The sequence below is a fragment of the Podarcis cretensis genome (genome assembly GCF_951804945.1).
Source record: "Podarcis cretensis genome assembly, chromosome: 17".
NCBI lineage: Eukaryota > Metazoa > Chordata > Lepidosauria > Squamata > Lacertidae > Podarcis > Podarcis cretensis.
The window spans coordinates 30,494,192-30,517,037 of record NC_137187.1 but is presented as its reverse complement, the minus strand read 5'-3'; the positions used below and the strand labels follow the sequence as shown (position 1 = coordinate 30,517,037).

The following is a 22,846-nucleotide window of genomic DNA, read 5'->3' as shown; positions in this document are numbered from 1 at the left end:
CAAAGGCACTTGTACGCCGGCTACCTTGGCCAATGTTCTTCTGTGCAATAACTCCTTTACATACAACTCCTTTTGCCCAATCACTCAACACTTAAAATGGCTTTATTTTGCTGTTTGTGCAGCTGTTTCAAAGTCTTAACCACAGCTACCACATGCTGTTAGAGGCAGAACAACTCCTGGGAAAAATTGTATTTGGGAATGTCATGTTCTTTTCTGTTCTCTGCATTAGCAAGTAAATATAATAGTGTGGCAAGAAAACAAAAAGAGGAATTAAAATGTACCATTCTGCATAGGCATAATGAGCTCACAATCTAGGCCAATCTAGGAAAGTTTTCTCTTGCGTAAACAGATGTATTGCCGGTGAAACAAGGTCTAATTGAAATGACCATTTTTTAAAAGCATGCCAACTATGGGCACAAGCGGCTGTAACATTTTCCTGCACACATTCCACTGAAAGAAACTGAAGCTGCACAAGAGCACAAATTCAATATCAGAAACCATTAGGAAATGGGTGGAAAAGTAAGCAGCAAGTTTCATACTGCTTTTTACATCAGTTTCTGGTATTACTGTATTTAGAATACTCTGTGCTGTTGTGATTTCTGCACCTCAAGAAGAATGACACAGGGACAGAAAAAGGGACGAAAAGGGACAACTAATATGATACAGGACTTAGAGCACCTTTCTGAGAAGAAAAATCCAAAGCATCTGTGGTGTTCTGTTTTAAAGATAATTAAGACATCACAAGGGACGCGGGTGGCGCTGTGGGTTAAACCACTGAGCCTAGAACTTGCCGATCAGAATGTCGGCAGTTCAAATCCCCGCGACGGGATGAGCTCCCGTCGCTCAGTCCCTGCTCCTGTCAACCTAGCAGTTCGAAAGCACATCAAAGTGCAAGTAAACGGTGTTTCTGTGCGCTGCTCTGGTTCACCAGAAGCGGCTTAGTCATGCTGGCCACATGACCCGGAAGCTGTACGCCGGCTCCCTCGGCCAATAAAGCGAGATGAGCGCCGCAACCCCAGAGCTGGCCATGACTGGACCTAATGGTCAGGGGTCCCTTTACCTTTACCTAAGACATCACAAGATAAAACTTTGTGAAAATTATGAACTTCATCGAATTAGCAGAGAGAATATTCCTCTCTCAATATATTATAGTTTGGGTGCGCCTAATGAAATTGGTTTACAATAGGTTCAAAACTGACAAAAGAAAGGACCTCTTTAAACAGTGCACAATTAACTTATTGAATGCTGTGGAAGCAACTGGTTGTGCTGCCCTCTCCATGAGATACAGTGACCTCAGTATCTCCCCAAGTATTGACCCCAACTATTTACAGCTGTATGTCTGCATGCAATCTCATCAAAATGCCGCTGCAATATCAGCAGTCAGCTCACTGGGCAAAAGTGTACAAAGAAACTGGTCTGTGTAAACACATTATTTAAAAAGCGCACTTCAGAACTATGAATAGAAATAATTGTTCTTTCTTTACAAAGCTCCCAGCATCTTGCTCTGGTTGTGGTTAGAAGCAGGGACATTCCAGCACAGAGGGCATCTTGGCTATTGAGACTTTGATCAGCTTATGGGATGGCAGAGTTCCTTCTCTTTCCTTTTTTCCTGGCAGCTTTCATAAAGAGGCAAGGAGCTGCTTGGCCAAGAGAATCTACAGTGGGCGACATCCCAGCCTCACAAAAGTCAGGTTTGCAAGCCCATAGCTCTCTCCAGCCAAGCAAAGCAAGAGGCATTCTGGGAGTTCAAGGGCATCTCTAGCAGGACAGAAGCCCTCAAGGAGTCACAAAGCCGGACCACTGAGGGGCAGGGCAGGGAAAGTGGGGCATTTCCTTGGGGGGGACCCAAATGCCAGACAGAGGCATGGAGGGCACGCATTCAGTCCCTGAGCCCCAGCTTCCCTCTGCCAGTTTTAATGCTTTCATATTTTAATGTCTAATTGCAGATTAAACTTGCGCTTGAACTTGATGTGAACTGCCCAGGCCGGGGTGCCAACTTGAATAAAATATGGGGGGGGCAGGTAAGCCCCGCCACACATAATTGATCACATGACGCAGTGCGTGCATGCCATTTGAACGACAGTGCCCATCAATTGGGGAGCAGCCCCCTCAAATATTTTAGGGGGGCGAAGCCTCCTAGGCCCCTAGGTGTTGGCTCCCGTGTGCCATAGGGACATACCATATTTTTCACTCTATAAGATGTACTTTCCCCCTCCTAAAAAGTAAGGGGAAATGTGTGTGCGTCTTATGGAGCGAATACAGGCTGCACAGCCATTGCTGCGCTCAGGAGGCTTTGTGTTGCTTTCGCTGAAGCCAGGAGAGCAAGAGGGATCGCTGCTTTCACTGCGCAGCGATCCCTCTTGCTGTTCTGACTTCGCTTCGCTGGAGAGGCGCTGTGCAGCTTTCCCTCTCTGTGCAGCGCCTCTTCAGCGAAGTGGGAGGAGAAATGGAGCTCCTTCTGTTTCTCCTCCCACTTTGCTGGAGAGGCGCTGCGCAGAGAGGGAGAGAGGTGCGTCTTATGGTCGGACGCATCTTATAGGGCAAAAAATACGGTAACTGATTGAGCAGTCAGCAAATTTTATAGATACAATTTTAAAATAATCATGGCTATAGCAAATATAGCAAAGAGCTGACAGCAGGTTCCAGCCAGTTTTCATGAGATTATTGTGAATTTATTCTTGTTTTGCTGGTGTTAGCTGCCTTGAGCTTATATTAGGAAAGGTCCATGGCACAAGCTGAATAAATAAATAATTGGACTGCTTTTGTATATTCCCTTCCAGCTACATTACATCTGGGTTACTTCTCACAATAGTGAAATATTATTATTATTATTATTATTATTATTATTACTACTATCATCATCATCATCATCATCATCATTATTACTTTCTGCATTTGTAATACTATGCGCTATGGCCCAGTCCATTTACTACTGAAAGTGTTTCTTCCACTTGAACCACTGGAAAATTCTTCGCTCTACTGTTGTCCCATAGGAGGTTTTGTCAAATAAATAGCTGAAATGCTTGAATCAGTATTTCCTCTTCTTCAACAATGTATCACTATATCATATAGAAACTATGTTACTCCTCTAGTTTACCGTAAATTGTTGTCCTCAGATGATTTTCAAATTATAGGATAAGCTTTCATGAAATAAAATTATCCTCTATTCCAGCCATATAATCTGAATTCAGTCCTATGCACAGTTGGGCAGTTTAGCATCCTTTGAATTGACTTTATAACTTTCCTTTTTAAAAGGTGTTTTCAAATATTTTATTACTTCTTTAGGGAACACACTGACTTTGCCTATTTCACAGAACCCGTCGCCTGTAGTTCTTGAACCACAAGTCTTCAAAGTACATAATGGAACTGAATCGATGGTAGTGAGTAATTTAATCCCATTTTAGAAGGTGAAATTGCCTCAGTAAAACTCAATTCTTCTCCTTTCACATTTTGGTAGCTTTACTCAGACTTGAAATATTGCAAATATGAGGGGTCTAAGCTTCCATTCTGTTGATGAACACTTTTACATACTTCATAGGTATTTATAAAAACGTTTTGAGATCATTCTTTTAAACTTTAGCAATTTGATTTGAAATTCCACCTGAACTTTCTAGCCTTTCCATTTAAGGGAAAATAGCTTTTCGCAAAGGTGTATCTAGTGCCGCTTGACTTCTTTTTGAGAGTAGCAGAATCTATCTATAGTAACATGAATATCATTTTCCACCAAATAGCTCAAGAACATTAACAAGAACTAGAAAATTCCAAGCAGAGAAGTATTTTCTTGTATGGTAGAGGCAGTTGTTGCTGATAAAAAGTAAAAATTAGATAACTCAGCAGCCTACACTGAAGCATTTCACATAGCTCCATGTTAATCAAGGGAAGACTTAATATAAAATGAGAATTCTCAATATAAAATGAGAATAAATTACTGTCTCATTTCAACAATGAGTTTGCTGGCATTGGCCTTGTTTAGACATAACAGTATACAGTTTTGTATACACTCTTCATCCCATCTCCTTATCAATTCAACCACGAAGAGATTGGAAGCTCTTGCTTTTGATTTCAGTTAACCACAGTTTAGTGGTGGATATGAACCCTAATGTGTGGTTATCTTAATTAAAGTTAGTTGAAATAAACCAGCTTCAAAAACTATGGTTTGACATTTTTCTTGTTTTAATTAAACATGGTTCAGAATAACTGTACTTTGTCTGGGTTTGAACATAACCCTTAAGCTTTCAAATTCCTTGCATCAGAAGAGGGTAAGAGAGGGGTGAGTCCATTGTAAGGTGCTATGGTTCATTCACAAAACAAAAAAGCATGGTTTATCATGACATCTGAATGGTGTTTTTTTCAGGGGTAATCAAGGGTACACAGTACTGTCACCTCTCCTTTTTTTGTTAAAAAGTGTGGCACTTATTGTAACAACTTCATGGTTGTTTTTCATAGGGTGAAGAAGCACTGCATCTGAATGAAACCATTGTGTCTCTGCTTTGTTTAAACTATAGTTTCAGAGGAAACCAGGATCTGAAGCCATCTTTTGATCCTGGCTTCTTTACACTTACCATAGTACAAGCCAGAATTTCCCGACTTTGAACATCATGAGGAACTATGTTTGTTTTAAATCTGAAGTGAAAGCTTCCATTCTCCTTGTCACAAGCACAAAAGACAAGGGATGGGAAGTCGGTTAGCCCGAGGAATCATTTACTCTGAAACTCTCCTACAGGTGGTACCTAACACCAAGAAAACTAGCAATAATACGCCCAGGAACCTCACCAAAATGCTGGAGAGGGTGCACATCCACAGGCACATACCTCCACATGTGGTGGGAGTGCCCCAAAATCCAACTATTCTGGACAACAGCCTTATGAGAAATATGTAAAATAAATAAGCAAGTATTAGACATCACCCCAGAATTGGCCCTACTAAACCTCTTCCAATACAACAATGCCCATTTACACCACAAAACACTCATAACCCACCTACTTTCAGCAGCCAGAAACATCATAGCCAGACACTGGAGAGACCTGTCAGGAGTAAGCATGGACCAATGGTACCAAATAGTATGGGAAACAGTCCTACTAGAAAAATTAACCAATAAACTGAAACTGACACGGGGACAAACAGAAGAAGACGCCTTTACCCCGGTATGGCTCCCCTTTATCACATACACAGCCCAACAAGACAATGACAATAATCCACCAACAGCATATAAATCAATATGGCTAACCTGATCCAAAACACCCACCCACCTCACTCACACACAAAGATCACCACAGCCAATCACAAACAAACAACCACACCCTAGGCCAACCCCAACCTCTCTCACCACCAAAGGAACACAAGTGAACAGCAGAGAACCAGCACAAGTAACGCTGACACCAAACCCTACATACATTAAGCAAAATAGAAACATCGCCACCCCACCCCACCTATCTTCCCCCTCCACCCCTTTTCTTCTTAATGTCTCAACAAATGAAACTGATTTGTAAAAATGTTACATGGAAAAAATACGAGAGACGTTACACATACTTCTGTAAAACAAGAAAATCTTTAATAAAAAAAAGAAGAAGCAAGAAACCATGGTTTCCTGTTACACCTGGAGCATGCCCCAGACATAATTCACCCACAAAATCTCTCTAATATAGCTTTGGAATAATATCAAACCAGAATTAGCTGAATGTGCATTATTGTTAATTATTCTAACTTCCAACAGCTCCAAGGATCAGGTGTGCTGAAAGGTAAATACTCAGAGGTGGCTAAACTCCTTCCTCTCCTCCATGAATCAAGAATGCGGCAAGATATTTCAGAAATCTGGGGTGTGATAGGTTTAATTGTTATAGCAGAATAATTTGTTAAATATGAGACAGTCTTCAAAAGTACTTTTATTAAAGGCTGACGTGTAAATAGCCCAAATAGAGCATTTCAAAGATGCCAATCTGATAACCACAGCCCTGTCATGCTACTCTGTGCATTGTGGATGAGTGCTTTTTATTTTTACATTTTGGCTTGACCGTCTGGCAGTCGGGATCCCAAGAGAGACGCATCATTTCCATTGCAGATACATCTTAATTATGGGGCTGATTTTGACTGTAAATTATTTTGCACGTGCCTTCTTAAACAAGAATAGGGGCAAAAACACATAGCTGGTTTGGAAAATGTGCTCTTTTCAAGTACTATACCTGATTCATCCTCTGTTGATTGAGGCTTGATTTACGCAAATGTTTCTGAGTTTTAGGGATGCAGGTGGCGCTGTGGGTTAAACCACAGAGGCTAGGACTTGCTGATCAGGAGGTTGGCGGTTCGAATCCCTACGACGGGGTGAGCTCCCGTTGTTCTGTCCCTGCTCCTGCCCACCTAGCAGTTCGAAAGCACGTCAAAGTGCAAGTAGATAAATAGGTACCGCTCCAGCGGGAAGGTAAACAGCGCTTCTCTGGTTTGCCAGAAGTGGCTTAGTCATGCTGGCCACATGACCCGGAAGCTGTACGCCAGCTCCCTCGGCCAATAAAGCGAGATGAGCGCCGCAACCTCAGAGTCGGCCACGACTGGACCTAATGGTCAAGGGTCCCTTTACCTTTACCTTTACCTTCTGAGTTTTATTCAATTTGACACCCCCCTTCAGACCTGTTTTGGTGTGCATTTTTTCATTGTAAGCTTACAAGTTATGTGAGTAGTTGTGTTGAAAAAAGTGGGGCCCTTGCATGCATTGATCATAGGCAATTACTAGGTGCTGTTTCAAAGTCGCTAACTATAAAGAAAAAGCCAAACCCATTTGAAAAAAGAGACAACCCCACCCCGCCCATATCACGTAGCTTGGACTGAATGTGGGTTAATGTGACAGCATAATAAAACACGTATTTACTTTTGACATACCTCAATTGCACCAGTAGTGAATATTTGTCATGGCATTTATATACAAATACTTCTGATTTGTTGTTTCCAGTGCAGCTCAAATAGAAGGCAAATAACATAATGGAGCATCTGAAGAAATTCCTACCCTTTCCCATATTTTGCAGCTTTTGGAAATGTTACATTTTCAGATACCATCTGATCATGTCTCTCTGTGTGCTTAATAATAATAATAATAATAATAATAATAATAATAATAATTTATTGGCTGGGTTTCCCCAGACATTTTGGGCAGCTCCCAACAGAATATTAAAAAAACGATAAAACATAAAATATTAAAAACTTCCTCAAACAGGCAAAACTAACTGAGATCCAGTGGTGCAGTTAGATAATTTTAGACTCTGAACTTAATAGCCTTATGGTCCCCCACTTCTTTAAATAGTGATGGTTAGGTTCATGGCTGTGTTGGGCTAAGCCTGGACCAGACCTGAAGACAAGCAAAGTAACCCTGGCTTGTTTCACTTAATGTTGGTCTCATTTTCTGTAGCAGGACAAGTATCTGGGTCAGAGTGCTGAAACGAACCAGTATCAAGGCAAGATAGGCTATGCTCTGGTTCATTGTCTGGGGTGGCTTTGATTGTGTAAACAAACCATCGTTCTTCTAAACAAAGCATGGCTTGCCTTGTGTGTGAACCAACCCACGGTGTATTAATTTCACAATGTCATAAGCCAGTTCCACTTTGTTTGGGGCCCTCCAGCGCATTGAGGTCCTGAGTATCTGCCCCAAGTCCTTCCCCATTGGCACTGCAGCTGGCGGAAGTGAAAGGACTTCCATTAACCCAGTCTGCAGCCTTCAGATAATAAACCTCTTTAGAGTCACTAACACAACCAGCTTATTATTATTATTATTATTATTATTATTATTATTATTATTACCGTATATGAAGTGGATACCATATGTTGAGTCTATATATTAATTACTGAGTAAACACGGTCTGACATTTAACATGTTAACATGTACGTAAATTGAATGGCATATTATGTACTGTAGTTTCATTACCACACATAAGTGAATCATGCAGGCCATTTGGAAATCAGTGATAAATGAGATTAACATAAGAGCAGGCCATCTGGCTGTAGTCAAGTATAAAGGGAGTGGGGAATAAAATAACTCCAGATTTCCAAAGGTTTTGGGCCAGGATCTGGAGAGTCTCTTCTGCCTACAGAATCTTCTTTCACACAGCTAATTCTGCACACAGCTTGCACAAGAGCTTGAGCATTCATGTTCAGAACTTCACAAGTGAAATCTTCTCTCTCACTCACAGACTTCTGGATCTTAGCTCTAGTTCCCTTTTTGCATCATGTTGAGGAAAATGCTATAATCATCACTCTTTTTCAGTTCATTTTTAAAGAATATCTAAACAAAATACAAGGTAGGGTGTAACAACCTCAGTTTTGAACAATATCCTTTTACTTTTAAAAAATAATAATTATGGAATCTGTGTTGGTTAGCAAATTGTATTTTATAATTTTATATTCTCTATTACTAATATTTTAACTGGAAAAAGCTGTAAAATTAAATTGATTTCTGCTATTCTATTTTTAAATGAGCTCTTGTATGACACGGGGGAAGCAATGATTTAAAATTGCAATCTAGCTCCTGGCTTCAAAAATTGGGCTTTGTTAACCTGGCATTTGCCAATATTCTTGGCAGCTTGTATTACTGAAGGAAGGAGGGGGAAGCAGAGCTCTTTTGCCATCAGAGATTAAAGGCAGAATTACATCATTAGGATTGAGCAGAGTCTTTGGGATCTCACAGAGCACACTTTCCTCTTCCTGCCCCACTCCCTATGGTTTCTTTTTCTGTTTTGCTGCCTTCAGCTGTTTCTTCAGAAAATATTATGTTATTAAAAAGGATTGCATCAGAGATGAACCATAAACCCGTCAAATTTCCTTGAATGCATTTTGGCAGGCCAACCCTGAGCATTGCCTCTTAACACTTAATTCTGTTTACTGCATTTCTTCACATTCTTCACTAAAAACAAAAAACTATCCTTCTCACTGTGCAACAGCCCCAATCCTGACTGGACTTTCCGAGTTGCTATTTAAAAACACAGGCATTCCAGCATTTCACATATTGTTTTGTTAAAATCACCAGACATCTTCTTTTTAAACTTTTGTTCTAGTCAGGGCTTTTTTTCAGCCAGAACTTGCCGGAACTGAGTTCTGGTACAGTGGTGCCCCGCAAGACGAATGCCTCGCAAGACGAAAACTCGCTAGACGAAAGAGTCTTCCGTCTTTTCAGGTGCTTCGCAAGACGAATTTCCCTATGGGCTTGCTTCGCAAGACGAAACGTCGGGCGAGTTCTTGCGAGTCCCCCCCCCCTTTTCTAAGCCGCTAAGCCGCTAATAGCTGCTAAGCCGCTAATAGCCGCTAAGCCGCTAAACCGCTAATAGCACTAATCCGCTAAGCCGCTAATAGCCGTGCTTCGCAAGACGAAAAAACCGCAAGACGAAGAGACTCGCGGAACGAATTAATTTCGTCTTGCGAGGCACCACTGTACCTCTAAGGTGGGTGCCATTGCCGTTATAAGACAACAAGGGCGGCCTTCAGGGTGAGTTCCAGCACCCCTTTTTCTAGAAAAATAGGCCCTGGCTCTGGTGACCCTTTAATAATTTCTTTTTCAAGAGCTACAAACTATGCAACTCTGAAATCAATGCTGTTTCCAAGTTTTTTCACTTGTGTGTAAAAACGAAATAGATAACCCTGATCCTCAGAAACTAAACTCCAGCTCAATTCAGTCTTCCAAGTCCCCCTTGTTCATCCTCCAGACTTGCTTATTGTTCTCCCACCCGCCTCCCAAAAAAGATTACTACATGACTGTTGTGACCCATGTAACTTAACTGATCCTGTCCCTTGTCTTAGGAGATCAGAAGGCCTTTTTGCAGCAGACAATCAGAACATGCAATGGGGCTCTGATCAGACATTTGCATCCTTCTGATGCAAGGCACTGTTAAGCTTTGATACTTGTGCTGCTGTCAGAGGCAATGAGGGTCGGCCGTTGGGGTGACAAATTAGTTCTGACAAGCTTAATGACCTCAAGAAAGGAAAGTCTGCAGTCTTGATAGCATGTGCAGAATAACTGGTTAGCTCAGCCAAACGGGGAATGTGTTAAAAAACCCAAATTCTCTTTGGCAGGCCAATTTTACCGTTCTGCGGGGTGGGGTGGGGTGGGGAAGAGGCTGCTGCCACCAGCTTCTTTATGTGTACAAATGTATCAACCGGCTTTATTTCAAGCCATTAGACTTTAAGAGGAACAATCAGAGCTTTCAACCACTGCTCATGGTATAAAGTTAAGCAGACAGTGATGAGGAAGTTGGCTGTATGAGAGGCATTTAGAACTATGATAATTATTACAATTTGGAAATGGTCAGCTATTTGTGCATACATATGCATGTATTTTTTTATTTTAAAAATCTAATTTAGTGGGGTTTTAAAACTGACGCCACAGTATAATAGGAATAGTAAATTATGTGGAAAAATGGCAGTGGGTATAAATTCTCTCTCCTGCCCACCTAGCAGTTCGAAAGCACATCAAAGTGCAAGTAGATAAATAGGTACCGCTCCGGCGGGAAGGTAAACGGCGTTTCCGTGCGCTGCTCTGGTTCGCCAGAAGCGGCTTAGTCATGCTGGCCACATGACCCGGAAGCTGTACACCGGCTCCCTCGGCCAATAAAGCGAGATGAGCGCCGCAACCCCAGAGTCGGCCACGACTGGACCTAATGGTCAGGGGTTCCTTTACCTTTATAAATTCTCTATAGCTACCAGTGGCGTAGCGTGGGTTGTCAGCACCCGGGGCAAGGCAAGTAATTTGCACCCCCTAACCCGTGGATTTGCGCCCCCTAACCCTAACCCCCAGATGTTGCGCCTGGTGTGGCCGGCCCCCCCTGCACCCCCACGCTCCGCCTCTGATAGCTACAAATATAGCGTAGTAAAAATGGAAAGTCCAGTCTTACGACTTACAAGATGAAATATCCGCTAAAACAGCACACATTTTGTTTATCCTTTTCTGTTTGTTTGTTTGTTTGTTTAGATTTTTTTTTTTACTTTTAATGTTGGTGAGGCAAGAATTCCCAAGCCCATCTGTTTTTGCAGAGGAAGCAGCAGGCAAGAGGACAGCTGTGCAGGTACCCACCGTGGCCCTGACCCACAAGGCCTGCCTTGCATGGCCAGAGAATATGCTACTGAAGACAGAAAAGGTGGTTTCTGGAAAGGCAGCATGTGACGTGTGTGGCTGTTGCCTGATATGTCATGAATGTTAGAAGTGGCACTTGGCTGAGCATATAAAATGAAGGATGAACCCCCTGCCCCCTTGCACACTTATTATTTACAGTTCCCAGCAGAATGCAAACATGGATTCTAAAAGAATTTCTTGTATATTTCTAGTTTTAAATTATTTCTCTGTAAGATACAGAGCTTAATCCTTTTCTAAACAAATAGGGCCTAATTGAAAAAAGCAGAGGGAGCTAAGCAGCAAAGAACAGAAAATGTTTACAGAGCTAGGAAGTACATACTGAATGTTGCAGAAAATTTGCATATGGATTACTTGTGGAGAGAAAAAGAGAAACATTCTCAGCCTGTTTGTTACTCTGATGGACTCCCACCGCTTCAAATACAAGTCCTTTTGCCTTTTTCTTTTTAATCCAACTGTTCTTTTTGGCAATCTTTCTCTTGAACCACTAATTGAATATTCTGTTTTTGTATTTCACCCTGGGCAAAAAAAGAAAGAGAATGAAAAATAGCTGTGCCCAGAAGAGGAGGCTGGTTAGGTTTTAAATATTAGGCTATATTAATTTAATTTGTTTTCAACTAAGGGTAATTGAATGAAGGTGAGAGTGTATCTGATAGAAAATGCAGAATGTTTTCCAGACTGGTTTATTACATAAAAGCATGTAGATGTGAGATGTTAATATACGCTAATCAAATAATAGCATCCTGCAGTGAGCCACCTGCTCAGTGCTAAATTCTTGCTCAGGAAGAATTACCATGTAGGTGCTGCAATTTATAAATGTTGATAACCGAAGCACAACATATTTTTGTTGTATTTTTTAAATTACGGACACAACACATGCCTAGGAAGAGAGCAAGGGACGCAGGTGGCGCTGTGGGTTAAAGCCTCAGCGCCTAGGGCTTGCCGATCGAAAGGTCGGCGGTTCGAATCCCTGCGGCGGGGTGCGCTCCCGCTGCTCGGTCCCAGCGCCTGCCAACCTAGCAGTTCGAAAGCACCTCCGGGTGCAAGTAGATAAATAGGGACCGCTTACCAGCGGGAAGGTAAACGGCGTTTCCGTGTGCGGCTCTGGCTCGCCAGAGCAGCGATGTCACGCTGGCCACGTGACCCGGAAGTGTCTCCGGACAGCGCTGGCCCCTGGCCTCTTAAGTGAGATGGGCGCACAACCCCAGAGTCTGTCAAGACTGGCCCGTACGGGCAGGGGTACCTTTACCTTTACCTTTAGGAAGAGAGCAGGAATGGCACTCATCCCAGGGGTATATTTCATTTCAATGCAGACCCTTCTGTCTGTGCACATTATGGTGTTCTACCTCAATCATTCAAAATCTGATGTTAATGCACATAAATAACTCAGAGAATTACACTATCCAATGCTCCATTTTAATCAGAACTCTTCAAGTTGTAATTAAAATCAGTGTTGGTTTATCTGAACAATTTGAAGACATCAAAACACAGCTATTTATTTTAAGGGCTCTCTTTTCCCATAAGCAAATAATACCCCTGATCACGAGACCTATGTTTATGAAGGTTCTTCAGTGTATTTTAGCATTTTTAAAATAAATTCTATGCTATTGAGAAATCAAAAGGTGCAATCACTGCTTTTTCCATGTTCTTTGTTGTGAACCATGCTCATTTTGTTTTTAAAGAAGATGTACACTGTGAACTCAGAAATAAGTTCCACTGAATTTGATGTGACATTCCAGTACGCTTGGATAGAGTTACATATGGAAATCTGCTTAAAACTCCATATAGGCTACAGAAATCCAGCAAATTACAATGTTTGCTCATAGGAAGATAAGATTTATGTTTGGCAGGAAGTCTTAAGTGCATGTAAGGAGGAGGATTAAATTTTAAAGTTGGCAAGTTTCTCCTTCCACAACTAATGGCAGCTTCAGAGGGGAGTGATTTGTATTGGGCTGTTCTTATCCTGAAGCAAAGTTCTTAACCTGAAGCACTATTTCTGGGTTAGCGGAGTCTGTAACCTGAAGCATATGTAACCCGAGTACGTAAATCCGGCACTGCGTGCGCGCGCACACACACATGTGCAAATGGGATAGTTCTGGGATGATAATATGAGGTTAGAGTCAGGTTAGCAGGGGAAGATGACTTTTGCCAGTTCTGTCCCCAGTGCCATCTCCTGCATGGCTCCAGAGAGTCCCCCATCCCTCTGGAACAGGATGGAGGTGGCCCTGGGGGATGCAGGAGAAGCAGGAATCCGCAGACTTCACTCCTCCCTAAGCTAGCAGGAGCAAACCATTCACTCATTGACTAAGATGTGAATGTTTGTAAGAAGAAATGGGGCACTTACAGTACAATAAAATTGGCAGAAATGAAAAATAAACCATACAAGTATTTGAGCAGTTGGGAAAGGAAGGCAGAAAAGAGAGAAAAGCAGAAAAGTTCCAAACTGCTTTCCAACAAAGAGTTGCAGCAAACTAATTCTCAGGTTCTTCGGTTTTTTTCTTCCGATGGCTTTCATTCCACATTGTTTTCAAATTATTACCAGCTGACACATTCAAAAGTAATTTCTCTTCCAAGAAGCTTGTCATAATATTTACTTTCTTCACAATAACAACAGAAAAGTCAGCCAGGACTGAAATGGGGAGGCGTACTAAACCTGAAGCCCAATCCTAAGAATCTTTACTTAGAAATAGTTCCCACAAAGTCAGTATGTTTGTGTGCGTCATTTATAGGTACATGCATACAGCACGGCCATCAAATGTTCAAGGCATCTGTGTTGTGTTGTAATCGATTCCATGTTTACTCAGAAGTAAGTCCTGTATTGTTCATTGGGGCTTACTGCCATGTAAGTGTACAGAAGATTGGAGCCCAAGGAACAAAAGGCAAGTTACACGTGAAAGGAGTGCACAGTCTAAAGTTCCAGTGATCTTTTTTCCAGTGCTAAGTTTTCAGCTTTTATAAATACAAAAAAAGGTGCATCTCTGTGGTGACTGACTTTGTCAGGTCTAAACTTTGTGGATATGCAAAGTTAAGTGCATCTGTCAATCTCTTAGTCATAGAATCATAGAATCCTAGAGTTGGAAGAGACCACAAGGGCCATCGAGTCCAACCCCCTGCCAAGCAGGAAACACCATCAGAGCACTCCTGACATATGGTTGTCAAGCCTCTGCTTAAAGACCTCCAAAGAAGGAGACTCCACCACACTCCTTGGCAGTAAATTCCACTGTCGAACAGCTCTTACTGTCAGGAAGTTCTTCCTAATGTTTAGGTGGAATCTTTTTTCTTGTAGTTTGGAACCATTGCTCCGTGTCCGCTTCTCTGGAGCAGCAGAAAACAACCTTTCTCCCTCCTCTATGTGACATCCTTTTATATATTTGAACATGGCTATCATATCACCCCTTAACCTCCTCTTCTCCAGGCTAAACATGCCCAGCTCCCTTAGCCGTTCCTCATAAGGCATCGTTTCCAGGCCTTTGACCATTTTGGTTGCCCTCCTCTGGACACGTTCCAGTTTGTCAGTGTCCTTCTTGAACTGTGGTGCCCAGAACTGGACACAGTACTCCAGGTGAGGTCTGACCAGAGCAGAATACAGTGGCCCTGTAGTCAAGGCCACACTTTGCAATCCACTGCATACATGGCTTGGTTTGGTATTTCTCCTGGAGAAAAGGGCTCTGTTATTCATGAAGGATACTTTATGTGTTTTTAGCAAAAAATAAATAAATGGGGGAAAACAGCTCAGCATTCGGACTTTTCCAGTAATTGGGTTGTCTTGGGCCTCTGAGTGTACAAAATCTCTGTGTCTGTTGTAGAGGTACTTTAGAATTATTATTATAAGGGAGGGACTCAGAGATTGCAAAGAAGCATCACAAGCTGCTTGCATGACCTCTTCACACAACTTTCCTACAAAACATTCTTTTTGGACATTAAAACACACGACGCCAGCCGGGCATGAACTTGATTGTGCAAGTGGCTAGTGGTATAAGTTTGTAACATCCGAAAGCTATGTTGAGGAACAACTTCGCCTCCAGCAGTTTCTCTGCTAAAAAATAGCCTCCAGCTGTGCCCCCCCCCTGCAGGAGCTAAAAGTGTTGGTATCTCCCCCCCCCACCCCCAAGCATGTCAACATAACAACAGCTGACTGGTTAAGAAGCCTCCAGGGTCCCATCCCTGGGCATCTTCCGCTTCAGATTTAAGCCTCTAGGTGCATGCTAGAAAGAAGGGAAAAGTCAAGGAATCTCACTCCCTCACAATGGATAATCATGTGTAGTTTTCCTCTCAGTGAGAGAATGCCAGCCATCTATAATGAATTCATTCATTCATAGCGAAATTAATATAATAATTCACATTCCCCTTGTTCATAACCTTCACTATAAACTTTAGTGTTTAAAAACCTCCTATTTCAATTAGTGCTGTATATATATATATATCCTCTATAAAGAGGGGGGAATCTACATGTAAATAGATTCAAACTCCATTTGATTAGTAAGAACACTAGCACAAACACAAAATTAAAAAAACATAGTCCAGGAAATTATCTTTATGAGTTAGTTTACAGCATCAGTTTAAATGTTACAGTACAGAATAAAATACAGTAACCAGGAAAACATTACAGAATTCTGTTGTTTTTATATTATTTCATTAAATCCATGAATTTTTTATGCTTCCAGAAAGTCTGGATGATTCAGACTTACTTCTATGAGTGTTGAAAGGTCTTAAAATGGCAAAAGCTTGACAAGTATTAAAATGATTAATTGTGGTTAAGGTGCTACATCCTCTTTCATACTTATGTTTTAATAACTCAGAAGTTATGAACGTTCCCATTTGAAAATATAACTGAAATCAACTTGGTTTCATGTTTCAGCACCTAATTGTAGCTAATTTGGGAATAAGCTAACTAAGCCTAAAATCCTATTAGGAAAGAAAACCATGCCTGTTTTGTCCCGTTTAGAAAAATGTCATTCTGAGAAATGTCAGTCTATCACTGTGGACTTAATGCCTAATTCTGAAGGTAATCTAACACTATTTGCAGTCATTCCATAAGAATCTATTTGCAGTTGTTGCTGCTGCTGTTGATGATGATGATAGTAATAATAATAATAATAATAATAATAATAATAATATCACACATCCAATGTGCACGAGACTTTAAAGCAGGCATGGGGAATCTTAACTACAGTGGTACCTCGGGTTAAGTACTTAATTCGTTTCGGAAGTCCGTACTTAACCTGAAACTGTTCTTAACCTGAAGCACCACTTTAGCTAATGGGGCCTCCTGCTGCTGCTGCGCCGCTGGAGCACGATTTCTGTTCTCATCCTGAAGCAAAGTTCTTAACCTGAAGCACTATTTCTGGGTTAGCGGAGTCTGTAACCTGAAGCGTATGTAACCTGAAGCGTATGTAACCCGAGGTACCACTATACTCAGCAATACATGACTAATAAAGATTTTCAGACCATACCTTTAACAGACCATACCTGCTTACAGACCATACCTTTAAAACACATTTAAAGCACATGACCTCCCCTCCAAATTCCTGGGAACTGTAGTTTGTTAAGGGTGCTGGGAATCGTAGCTCTGTGGGATGTAACCTACAGTGGCCAGGATTCTTTGGGGGTGAAGCCACATGACTGAAATGTATAGGGAGTAATTCAACATTGCGCTCCATCAGGGCTTGCCAGCCAGAGCAACCTCCCCTCTCCCACCCCCACCCATGCCAATTTTGGGGGCTGTGGGGTGGAGGAGAGGGAGAAAGCCCCACTGCATAAGCAGAAGTCTTCAACTCATCCGTTGAAGTGTTAGGGAATGCATGAGAGCAGGGGTCAGCAAACTTTTTCAGCTGGGGGTTGGCCCACTGTCCATCAGACCTTGGGGGGGGGCTGGACTATATGGGGGGGGGGGAATGAACGAATTCCTATGCCCCACAAATAACCCAGAGATGCATTTTATATAAAAGGACACCTTCTACTCATGTAAAAACATGCTGATTCCCAGACCGTCCATGGGTCGGATTGAGAAGGCGATTGGGCTGGCTCCGGCTCCTGGGCCTTAGTTTGCCTACCTATGTATTAGGGTAAGACCACCACACATTTATCGGAAGGTGTGGATGTTGGTTGCACACAGGGAGGGCTTCTGTCATTTCCATGGCTGAATAGACGCATATATAAAAAATGCTGCGAATTATTATTATTTTTTTTAAAAAGTTTTGAAATATATATGGAATTTGCCATTAGCTCATCAGCGCCATCTAGTGCCATATTTGTATAATGCACTTAAAATGCCCTTTAACATTAGATTTGCAGCTGTATAGCTGAATCCCAGGTTTCCTGAACACACAGAGCTATCTGTTCAGATACTTGGATGAGCCTGCGAACAATGAAAGTGGAGACGGCGGCCATAATCCTATGACACTAATTCTCTCTCTCACACTCGTTCACAGGCTGCAGGAAATTAACATGAATGTGCAAGAAGCATTTGCTCAAAAAGGGGGGGGGAGTTCCTTCCTCCTTACCCTATTCTTCAATCTTAGCAATGTTCTTTTGCTCCACAGTTTGAAGGCTGCAAGAAGGCCTTTTCTAGACTAGAAAACCTCAAGATTCACTTAAGGAGCCACACGGGAGAAAAGCCTTACCTTTGCCAGCATCCAGGCTGTCAAAAAGCATTCAGTAATTCCAGCGACCGAGCCAAGCATCAGAGGACTCACCTGGACACGGTAAGGGAAGAACCGGATTTCAGATTGTATACTGCTCTCCTGCTTTGACTCTGCTGTAGCTCTTGTTCTCTGCAATTAGAACTTTGAAAGGGGAGATTGTTGGCCATGGAGAATTTGGGCAGAGGCAGAAGGTTAGATGAAGATTGAATCACACTTAAGCGCCGACCCATTGAAATCAGTGGGCCTTCAATTGGTCCTGGCTGAAATCCCATTGATTCTAGTGCGTCTGCTCTATGTATGACCAGGGTGGAATCTACACATATATTTAAAAAACAACACTGTGAAAATGCTTTTTAAAAAACATTTTGAAAAATACATTGAATTTTCCATAGCTCACTATTGCCCTCTAGTGTCACATTTGTAAATTGCACTTTACAACACATTTAAAATGTTTTATTTGCAGCTGTGTCGCTGAGTCCTATGTCTGGATGTATCCCAGAGACACTAACTTTTGCAAGAGGCAGTAGCAAATTTATTCAATTGAAACTAGATTTTTTGTTTTTAACAGCAGATGAGATCATTTCAAGAAATAAGTCCTTATTTCTATAACTGTTTCAAGGAGGCAGAAGCTGCTGTCTAATTATTATTATTATTATTATTATTATTATTATTATTATTTATACCCTGTCCTCCCCAGGCAAAACTGGGCTCAGAACGGCTAACATCAAATGTATAACACATTAACATGAAATCAGGCAATCAATTAAAATACATCCTAAAATCAGATCAGGATCAGAATAAAATCCAATCAGATGGCAACCCACAGATTAGGGTTGGGGACCTTAAATGCTCACCAGGCCCAACTGTTTGTGCTGAACTTATATGGGCCTGTGAGAAAAATTGAGAGGCCACTTTCATGCAAGTGTAGTTCTTCCCCTTTTGTGCCCTGCTGTCAAGGCCCATCCTCCAACATGGCCAATCCATGCCTCATGATAGACTCCCCTCCTCTCCCAGGCCCACAGCTCCTGCTGGTGGATCCCTTGTCAGAAAGAGCTGCTGGATCCCCTAAGGCGAAGTGCAGAAGGAGTTCAGCTTAGGGAAGCCTTTTCCCAGCCTGAGACTTTCCAGGTGTTACTGAAGTACATCTGCCATTAACTGCCCTGCAGTCTACAGATGAAGTATGCATCTGTATTGTTTAAATAAACAAAAACCTTGACCACTGCCTATCCTGGCCAGGACTGATCAGAGCTTGAGTCCAAGAATTTCTGGATGACAACAGGATGATTTAAGGCAATGGGCCTGTTGAAACATTACACACTCAACCTGTCTACACATTTTGCAAAACTGCAATGCATTCAGATGAAGTAAATGTTCTCTAATACAGTGGTACCTTGGGTTAAGTACTTAATTCATTCCGGAGGTCCGTTCTTAACCTGAAATTGTTCTTAACCTGAAGCACCACTTTAGCTAATGGGGCCTCCTGCTGCCGCCGCGCCGCCGGAGCACAATTTCTGTTCTCATCCTGAAGCAAAGTTCTTAACCTGAAGCACTATTTCTGGGTTAGCGCAGTCTGTAAGCTGAAGCGTATGTAACCTGAGGTACCACTGTATACACAATATATTCCAGTAAAAGAGTATGGAATGTAGAAAGCAACAGTAGCTGTGTTGTTCTATGAAAAAACCACAGTTGGACAGCAACTTTATTGGGACCAACCAAAATGTCTCCAGAACTCATCATCACGCAGGATGCTATGCAAAGCAGTGGTTGGGGTAGTACCTAAATTATGTGCAAACTAGACCATGGTCGGCTTGTAGACACAGTTCATGCAAGTCATTAATTAGCAAAGTTATGGATTAATATTAGATTGTACAATAAGTAATGACCGCTCCCCACCTAAAACGGGGGGCGCCCTTTGCGTGGACGCGTGCAGCCCCTAGATCTGGAGCAGCTCCAACAGCATAGGCTTGGCTTTGCCTTCCCTCAGGTGGGATACCTGGAGGTCTCCGCCTACCTCAGTCAGTTGTCCAATCCCACCTGGGGGAAGCGTTGCCAAGGAGACCAGGCCAGGTAGGGGAGGGATTACCTGCCCACACAATAGAGGGAGGATCTTACCTGGGAATCCTCACTTGAGTTTAGAATACTTGCCTACAACACCAGGTCACAGGCAAAGCATGATATAAAATGTTCATATATACATTCAGATGTTGACTTCTCAATAATTTCAATCAATTTCAATGCACATACTAATGTGCATCTGTTTTAGTCAACTTTTGCTCCTGAATCCAGCAAGGAACACCCATGTAAGTGAGTTGGCTTTGACTTGCATGCAGTGGCCTTGTTCACATGTAACACTACACCAAACAATGGCTTAGCAGGAATGAGCACGTACACTGGTGCAGAGTATGAACATCATGGCTGCTTCTCTCCTCGCCTGCCACACAACCAGGCCCTCAACCATGATTTGGCTTGCTAACCGAGGCTCATGGGTTGCCTCCACAAAAGAAATCATAACTGGTAAACCAAGAACAATCTTGTCTACAACTTCTGGTTTGTTTACAGCAAGACAAATCCCAAGTCCATGTTTGGATGCAATGCTATTCCAAAGCATGGCTTGGCACACAATAGGACACTTTGCACAACTACCGTATTTTTCGCTCTATAAGATGCACTTTTTCCACTTCAGAAATTAAGGGGAAATGTGTATGTGTCTTATGGAGCGGATGCAGGCTCCTTGGCTTCAGCGATAGCAACGCAAAGCCTCCGAAGTGCAGAGGGAGAGCTCCCCCCGCGCTCCGGAGGCTTTGCGTTGCTTTTGCTGAAGCCGCCTGAAGCCCCCGGAGCGCAGCGCGAACTCCTGCTGTGCTCTGGGGGCTTCAGGCAGCTATTCGCAAGCCTTTGGAGTGCAGCAGGAGTTCCCCCCATGTTCCGAAGGCTTGCGGATAGCCGCCTGAAGCCTGGAGAGCAAGAGGGGTCGGTGGAGAGGCGCTGCACAGTTTTCCCTCTCTGTGCAGCGCCCCTTCAGCAAAGCAGGAGGAGAAATGGAAGGGGCTCCATTTCTCCTGCCGCTTCACTGAAGGGGCACTGAGCAGAGAGGGGGAGAATTTTGTTTTTCCTGTTCTCCCCCTCCTGTGGTCCGGTGCGTCCTATAGAGCAAAAAATATGGCATGTTCATTCACACTATGCCATATTGTTACATACGAACCAGGCCATTGTCGTTGTGTGTGTCTGTGTGTGTGCATCAGGATGCACATCTGCATTAGAGTTGTGAGTCTCATTTGGGTCCCAAGAAAATGGCTGTTTGAAGATGACAAGAACTGGTTCACGGTCATGATTTTCCAGTGCTTGTGGAGTAATACTGCACCCAAAGGCAGGTGAAAATATGTGCTAATTTGTTTTTATTTAAGCTTGCATCTTGCAGAAGATGCTTCGTTCATTACAATTTCCTACACAAAAAAACAGCCCATATCATAAATAATTACGTATAAGAGTTACTGGTTGAAATGCATAGATCAGGCCTAAAAACACCTGGGAAAGTGTTTCACTCTAATGGCACAGTGTTATACAAATACCTTCCTGCATGGCAACTGTTGCTCATGAAGGAAATTGTGATGAATTGAACAAAATTACGATGATACAATTCTGGCTAGTAATGCAAATGAAACAACGGTGAAACACAACTTTTTCCAATAAGCTTTAATGTTCTTTTAAAAGCTTGTATTGATAGCAGTGCATGTTTATAATTAGTGTTTAAAGTCAAATACCTCAATAAACAATCCCTGAAGATTCTTTGTATAGCCTTCAGTATTTTTGAAGCTTTCAAATGTAGAGTGTGCTTTCTGCTTTGATTTCTTGTCTGCCATATCCGACTAACCTTTCCCCTTCCTTCTCTCTTCTGAAGCAGGTTTCTTCTATATCTCTATGTCTGGGACTTTTCCACAGCTTCTTTTCCTGGCCCACTAAAGAAATGTAATCTCTGACTATACCAAAGGTTTCTATGAGGGTTACATAATTGTAAGTACAAGTGGAGATAATGATTTATTTGATCAGTGTGTGAAATTCAGTCACTCCTGCCTTTGCCACTTTTTGCACCAATGGGCATCCACCATGCCCTGGGCCCTGGCTGAGATTCATCCAGCCAAACTGATCTTTTGCTTCCCACATAAAACTTCCCTATTTGTCAACATGTGGCTATTGATTCCCACACCCCAGCAGTAGAATGTGCAATGCAGGCTGATGAGCAAGCAAGCAGTTAAAAATAAAAATAAACTATCAAAGATATTCATATGAAATAACAAAAGACACTTGTAGAAAGAAAGCAAACGGTTCCCTTTCTCTTTCTTACCAGTCTTCCTTACTTTCTATCTCTTAGCTATGTTTTCAGTGTCATGACCACTCTGCTTGTGGCATTATTCACTATGATAATAACATTACAGTTTGAGTCTCAAACCCACAGGCTTTAAAGATACATAGATGTATGTATCTTAAAAAGTAACTGAAGAACCTTTCCTCTGTTTGCTTCAGAAACCTTACGCTTGCCAGATTCCTGGATGCACCAAACGATACACAGATCCGAGCTCTCTAAGGAAGCATGTGAAGGCCCATTCCTCCAAAGACCAGCAGGCTCGGAAAAAGGTAACAGGGAAAGGCAGTTCTGCAAATGCATGGGTGCAGTCCATAGAGGATGCAATTATTATGATTATGATTATGATTATTGGTGCAAATGAAAGGGTGCAGTCCATACAGTGGCGGAGAACAGGCGGGGCGGGGCAGGGCGGGGCAGGGTGGGGCGGGGCTGGCATGCGTTCCGGAGGCAGGGTGTGCTGCCTGTGGGGGCTGGGCGCCCAGCACAGGCGGGGGGGGGGGGCAGCTGCGATGGCACCCTGGGGATCGTGCTGCCGGGGGCGGTGCGCTCCCCCCGCACTTCTCTTCCTCCGCCAGTGAGTCCATATCCAATTGTGATGCTTTTGAATTCTGGTGCTGGAGGAGACTCTTGAGAGTCCCATGGACTGCAAGAAGATCAAACCTATCCATTCTGAAGGAAATCAGCCCTGAGTGCTCACTGGAAGGACAGATCCTGAAGCTGAGACTCCAATACTTTGGCCAC

The 22,846-nt window shown here is 42.6% G+C and overlaps 1 protein-coding gene across 4 annotated transcripts in view; it reads left to right on the top strand.

Moving 5' to 3' along the window:
- The window catches only part of GLIS3 (GLIS family zinc finger 3), a 194,574-nt gene that overhangs the window by 111,651 nt on the left and 60,077 nt on the right, over positions 1-22,846 (top strand). For all 4 annotated transcript variants that reach the window (XM_079959264.1, XM_079959265.1, XM_079959266.1 and 1 more), the window contains 2 exons: positions 17,641-17,802; positions 22,264-22,374. In XM_079959264.1, the coding sequence (XP_079815390.1) occupies positions 17,641-17,802; positions 22,264-22,374 (273 nt within the window). The remainder of the gene's footprint in view (positions 1-17,640; positions 17,803-22,263; positions 22,375-22,846) is intronic.